General features: G+C 43.7%; 1 protein-coding gene across 1 annotated transcript in view; it reads left to right on the top strand.

The window, feature by feature from the left end:
• syn2b (synapsin IIb) overlaps positions 1–6,607 on the top strand; it is a 48,884-nt gene extending 42,277 nt beyond the window's left edge. The window contains exons 9-13 of the mRNA XM_037489806.2: positions 243–345; positions 678–854; positions 1,055–1,121; positions 3,341–4,058; positions 4,625–6,607. Coding sequence (XP_037345703.2) covers positions 243–345; positions 678–854; positions 1,055–1,121; positions 3,341–4,058; positions 4,625–4,778 — 1,219 coding nt within the window. The 3' untranslated portion in view covers positions 4,779–6,607. The remainder of the gene's footprint in view (positions 1–242; positions 346–677; positions 855–1,054; positions 1,122–3,340; positions 4,059–4,624) is intronic.
• Positions 6,608–7,083: the final 476 nt, after the last annotated feature.

Genomic DNA, 7,083 nt, shown 5'->3' on the forward strand with positions numbered 1-7,083 from the left:
TGCTCCGACTTACAGTGGCAAAGTGATACATAAGTCAGTGTTATTGAGACACTAGTGAAGTGAGTGGTAGAACAGTACTAAGATAAGCAGTACTTTGTACTTTATACAAAAAGTGTTCTTGGCCTCTAGCAGCTACTCAGCCAATATTGCACATATGATGCTGGTACACTGTGTGACGTTATAGTTGGTTTCCTGTAAACGGATTATGTTTGCAGACCTAATCCAATTTCTCTACGCGACAGGTACAAGCTGTGGGTCGATACCTGCTCGGAAATCTTCGGAGGACTGGATATCTGTGCTGTCAAAGCCATCTGTGGCAAGGATGGTAATGACTACATTACTGAGGTGAGGAAAACATGTAAAGAAGGGAGGGTGAGAGAGAGATTGTTGCTGAAGTGGGAAAGATGCGAAAAACACGTTTTCTAATGATTCCTCACCGCTGGAAAAGTGTTTTTTTGATGCTGTTCCTATACTATTGTTCAGACAATATTAATTTACAGAGAAACACAGTTTCAGTCTTTGAAGCACAGCAGAGAGCCCTCGCCTCTTATGAAGACCTCTGTGCCCTGTTCCTCTGTCCTGATCTTGTTGCCCAGCCTGAATTAACAACTGTCAGTCATGTAACCTCCCATTGAAAGAAGTTCTCAATGGGTGATTTCTGTACTCTCCATGTCCAGGTGGTTGGCTCATCTATGCAGCTGATTGGTGATCACCAGGCAGAGGACCGCCAGCTCATCTCGGAGGTGGTGGCGGCCAAGATGAGCCAGGCCCTACTCAGCAGGTCATCTAGTGCTTCCCGCTCACCTGCCCGCTCCCCTCAGGGCCAGAAGCCAACGACTGTGCAGCCCCAACAGGTAGAGAATAATGAATAAAAAACGCATGTCCCAACATGAAAAGAATCAAAAAAGAGAAGCAAGTTCAGAAAAATTAGGGATTACTGATGATTCTTTACTGATTCTTTACCAGAACCAGCTGAACCATGTTTGCTTTTTTTCTTCCTGCCCCTCCCTCTCTTTCTTTTTACTCTCTTTCTGTTACTCTCCCTTACCCTCAGGCGGCCGCCCTTAAGGAAGGACAGTCAGATCCAAACAGGAACTCTGGCCAGCGCCCTCAACCTCAAGGTTCTCTAAACACTGTTATCAATTACGAGTGGCACCAGCGTAGGCCCAAAGTAAACAGTCTAGTAAACATTCTCTGAACCATCAGTTCACTCTCAGACAGCATGGGAGGATCCCGATTTTGAAAATGTGTATTTAAAACTATTGCAATTCAAGACACGGTGATGTGACGCACTGGAAGTGCTGACGCCTTCAACCAAAGCGACTTACTTATTGTTCAGGGACACCAGTGAGATGCACTGTGGCCCTGAACATCTACGCATTCATTATGACGTTTAGATCTGACAAATATTGAATAATGTCTCTGTAACTTATTGTACCCTTTCATATTTAGCATAAATACACTTAGCAAGGTTGTTTACAGATATGGGGATTTGCAGTTCTAAAGCAGAGCATGTAATTACTTGGCAAAGCTTTTTTGCTGGATGTACTGTGAGTGTTTTAAGTTTAATATCAGGTCATATTCTAGGGAGAAACAGTCTTTCTCTCACGGTGAAAAGGCTGCGGTTCAACTTTGCTTCCAGTTGGCCATCCGCTCGTGTCGCCTCGAGGGTTCGCTAGTCGAGTGGCCTGCTGTCAATGAGCCGCTGTGGGCCGCACGCTGGACTCTGTCAAATTCCATAAGCGGCAGTACGCCTGCCACGCGTGATGTGGATCCGCCGAGTGGTTCTCGAGGTTCAGACGGACAGAGAGATGATACAGTTATAACGTTTATTCAGTTCAGCTGCATTTTCCATCTAAGTGATTAATGTTTGGCTTTTTAATCCTTTTTTATCCTCTGCACATTGTTTGGGTGTGAACCAGATGGTGGTGTACACAGAGATCTTTCCTTTTTTCAAGATACAAACGCCCCCCTTGCAGGGTCTGAATGTTTTGTGAATAACTGCTGGGTGTTTTCCTTTGTTTTAAATTCACCTTCACAACTCTTTGTTCTAAGTGGCTTTATATTCTTTAGTACAACTTACGTTTGTATTTTCCTTGGCAATTCTGAACCTTTTATACCAGATTAATACGTTTTCATTCTTTGCATGTTCATATCCTAGATTGCTTGGATCAGAATCACTGAATTATTGATCTTCGTACTGAATGTCTCTATCTATATCAGTTTCCTCTCCTCTGTCTTAATCTTTGATGGCTGATTAAAAAAACAAACATTGAAGATTTTTACAGTTTGTTGGCAAGTGACTAATATATTGTGTGTGATCAGTGTCATTTAGTAATTCAAGGTTTGTATCCAAGCAAATAGTTCATGTGTTTTCCTTTACAAATTAAACAAATGGTATTTTCTTTGGTTTTTATGTGCCCAGAACAACCATTGGGATGCTTTGCGACAAGTATTTAAAACGTAAGACTTGTATTTCCTGGAATGGCCTGACGGTAAAGACTCTCTGAGAATGTCTGGGATGAATCTTCATGAAGGTTGTGTTTTCACAAAGGTCGTTTATATAATATCATCTAAAAATCAAAATATATCTAGTACTAATTAACAAGTCGTTAAAAAAGGTATGTACTTCTTCCCAGCTATCTTCAAAGAACCCCTTTTTGTAGGTGATTTTAGCAGATCATTTACAGACCCGGTTGTCATCTTGCCGCATCCTGGAAATTGAATTATCAGCTATTGGAAACCCATCCTTGCCCTGTCACTTCCTACTCAGCATGCGTCATCAATTGTATAGTGCTTCATGACAGGATGCTTCGCGGCATGTGTTTGAGTCAGCCTGAGCACCTTTTGTCCTCGTACATCATATCTCCTCTTGTTTTTGCTTTCCTTCATTCTCATCTCTAACCCTCTATTATTTAATTAATTTATTTTCAAACCACACCATCCCCTAACCGCCACGTCAGTTATCTGCATAAAACATTAAGCATGACCCGTCTCTAGTCTCCACACTTTTTCTTGACCATTGTCCTGCCGCCCCCTGCTGGTCGTTACAGTCAGACATTCAGCGCCTGCTTTCCCTCGGTCTGTTGTTGGCGGATGGGTTGGTCAGGGATTCTGTGAATGCGAGGGCTTGTTATGTGAATGGGCATGTCAAGACTGGAGCTCATTCTCGGTATTATGTTCTGCTTTGGTCTCAACTGAGTGTAGCTGGCGCCTGGTTTTCTAACTGCAGATAACAATAGACAAAGTAACAACAACAATACTCCTTTTGCTGTTTTGCTAGTTTTGCAGTGTATCGATATCGACACTATCATCTAATCGTTATATTTGTTTCTATTAGGGGCATCAGTGAAATCACAGAGTGTGGAGTCATCATCACAGTCAGCAAAGAGGGCATCTGAGCCGGCACCAAAGCCCAACCAGGTCCAGAAACCTGCTCCAACTCCAGCTCAGATTCAGAAGGGCCCGGTCCAGAGGGCCGTCTCAGTCACAAAGCCTCCAGTGCCGAGGCCTCCCCCTCCGATGATAAGAGCCCCGTCCGTCGCAAAGCCGCCCCCAGATTCTGCTTCCCCCCCAGCCAAAGCTTTGCCGTCATCCCCGGCAAAAGCAGCAGCCCCGGTCGCTCCGGGCTCTCCTCCACCCAAAGCAGCGGCAGCATTGGCGGCAGCGGCTCCGGGCTCAGGTCCGGCCTCGGTTTCTCCCCCGGCCTCAGCTCCCACCACAGAGCAGCCCAAGCCGCAGCCTCAGGCCTCCCCGACCCCGGCTCCTGGAAAACCAAAAGAGCTGCCTCCCAAACCCGCGCCGCCAGCAAAGCCCATTCCTCCGCTGCGCAGGAATTCCAAGCCGCAGCTGCAGCCGAAGCCACAAACCCCGCCTCCCGTCAAAGCCGTGTCCCCAGCACCGACCCAGGCCTCAGATACTGCCTTGGCTCCGGCCCAGGCCTCTGCATCCCAGAACCCCGAGCCTGAACCCGCTGAAGCTGCCGCGGGCCCCGCTGAGGCCGAAGCCCCCGTGGACGAGCAGCTGGGAAGCCAGCCAAAGGCCCATCCTCTGCTGAAGTAAGAGCCGCACCGTTGACACGCTGTTGACAATGCAGAGACGTGCATTTCAACGGGCCTTTTTTCTGTGTCTAGTACCCCGAAGTAAACGTGTTAATCCCTTCTTCTGTAGAAATAAATGCAATCGTCTGCCACAATAATTATCAGTGGTATCTTTGTTTTAATGGGTATAATTTAGTGTGTTGGTCGAAGTTTGAGTGCAAATTAACACTTTATTTTAATCCTCCCTATTTAGCATTTACATATTTAATAATCTTGCAAGCAGATACAGGGACTTTGATGTGTGTATTGATATACTTGTCACAATGTTTTACCATTCCATGTCCCTATACTGCATATGTTTGACAAATAGGGAGATTAAAGTATAATGTTAACATTTTGGAATATTTTCAAAGCTCATTGTACAAATAGTGTGGTTGTGACCTTTTTGGCCCTCATATTTCCCTGTTTGTCTCCATCCTTACTCCTCACCCCCTTCACTCCTCTCTGCATCCCATCGTACCTGCCTTCCCTATTTGCCCACTTGCCTCTCCCCTCTCTCTTTTTCCCTCCCCCTCCCCACCCAGTAAGTCCCAGTCCCTGACCAATGCCTTCAACGCCATCAGCGACTCCTCTTTCTTCCGCGGGGCCTCGAGCACCGGAGGTGACGGCCAAGAGGAGGTGAAAGCTGAGACCATCCGCAACCTCCGGAAGTCCTTTGCCAGCATTTTCTCTGACTAGACACGGCCCCCAGCCGTAGTCACACCCTTTTTTATCCTGGCCCCTTCCCCCTCCCATTTCACCTTTGGCCAGTGATGACTTGATTGACATTTAACGTGAACCAGTCTGAGATTAAACTTTGTGTGTTAACTGTACTGTATCCTCTCCGTCGCCGCCCCTCCTCTCCCCCTCTCTTCAGCTTCTTTGTGTGAGTAACAGTGAGGCCTTCTGGGTAAGATGTTCAGTGGACGAAGATGAGCCAGAATGGACTGAAGGAGTTACGTCATTGATTTGGACAACAGCAGATAGAGTAGAATAGAATAACAAAATATTTATTTTCCCACTTTAAGGAACTCTTTCTAAATTATATCAAAGTAGAATATTCAATTCTAGATGTAATGTACATACAGTATATATATATATTTATGTATATATACAGTATATGGATACAAACATATATAACTATAAAGGGAGATAAGCCACTAATATCACAAGAGTCCTGTAGCACTTTTCAATCCACCTTTGTCAGTGACATAACTCTTTCATTCAGTGACTGGATTTATACATATTTAAAGAAAATAGTTGGATATTTGACATTGAATAGTTTCCCTTACGGTGAATCAATTTTGGTCAGTAAGTGAAAGTGTGTGAGTAAAGAAAACTACTTTAAGTATTTCTTCTTGTTGTGTCTTTGGTCCTCGGCCACTGACGACTGGGATGGTCGGTGTCGCCCCCCCCCCTTTTTTTGTCGACGCGCCTTGAAGTTCATTGTCGTGTGAGGGAGTGGGGAATATGTGTGTGTTTCTTCTGTGTTCAATTGTTATGCATGGCTCCTCCAAGTGGTCCGGTGTGACTTTTGGAGAAGAAGTGTTGAGTTTTGCACTCCGTTGCCTCTCTCTCTCTATTTCTCTCGATGTTGTAGCCTTATTGTGAACATGTTTTAAATGCAGCTACGTGTCAGCTGTGAAAAAAATCATTCATTTATTATATTTGTTTGATGAAGTACGGGAAGGATTGCAACTTGTGTTGTTTTAGGAGCTTCGGGATCAGGCCCGCACTGAATAAATCAATCCTAAATAGTAACTGGATGCTTTTCAAAGAGTAAAAAGAATTGTAGCTGTGACTGGTGATTTCTTATTTCACCTCTGTGTAGATCTATCAACAGTATTGTAACGTGTTGATTATTCTCATGAAAAGACATTGAGACAGTAGTGCAATAACACCTCGACGTTACTGTTGAGCGCTGTCACCCTCTTGTAGATATAAATATGACCATACATACAGGACCTGTGTATCTGTTAGACACCCAACTCTTACATTCCCTTTAAGATTTCTTCTAGTCACAACTTTCCAGGTGGCTTTTTAACTGCAGTCAGACGCAGGGCTCCAGCTTAATATGCCATATCAAACTGTTGGTTTCTGTGATTGATCCTGTTTGTGTTGTGGGACTGAAGGCAACCTGGAATGAACCCAGTTCCTTGACTGGTCATTTTCAGCTGTGTTGCTGCCTTTCAAGTTCCTATGTGTAAGAAAAATAAATTCAAATCTCAACACCGCATCAACCTGTCCGCTTATACGCTACCTTGTTGCAAGTAAACTATAACATATTGTATTTTGTATGTATGTAAGTGTCATCTCAGGAGTTTATTTTTTGTAATATATTGACTGATTGCTTTATTTTTTCGACGCTCTCCAAGTCTATGGTACAGTAGTTATTGTTTGTTTTGCACGTGTTTTCATTTGTAACACAATACTGCTTTGCATGATCCGGTGACTGACGATGTTTCTTTCTGTACAGATATAAAAGTCAATAAAGATGTGGTTCCATCATTCCACTGAGAAGAAAGTTACTTGCTGATGTCTGCGTCTTTGGTTTCAGGGTTTTCTACAAAGAGCTTTAAGATCAGTTTATCCGTCACGAGGGGAAAGCCTGGGTTACAATCTAAGAGCATGGAAAGACTGGAGTACATAGCAACCAGGGAGGGTATGAGGAAAATAACCAGTTGCGTTGGGAAACGTACGATACAGTGTTTTTGGTGCTTGACCCCTTGTTGAAATTACTAAATTACCGTAGAACCCATTTAATTTATATAGGCCCATATATGTGCCCACTACTAATGCTAAAAACTATAGTTTTAGACTGTAATGAGACTATAAAAAAATAGTTTAAAAAAATAAAAAGCATAATTTTAGGAGACAAACTCCTGATTTTGGGCTCTACAAAAAGAAAAATATTTCTTCCGATCAACTATTTGTAAAAAACACTGGTGTATTGTAATGCTTTACTGGGCAAAATGCTGAACATTTTCTTAAACTCTTACGAAGT

Source organism: Pungitius pungitius, chromosome 8 (genome assembly GCF_949316345.1).
Source record: "Pungitius pungitius chromosome 8, fPunPun2.1, whole genome shotgun sequence".
Taxonomy (NCBI): domain Eukaryota; kingdom Metazoa; phylum Chordata; class Actinopteri; order Perciformes; family Gasterosteidae; genus Pungitius; species Pungitius pungitius.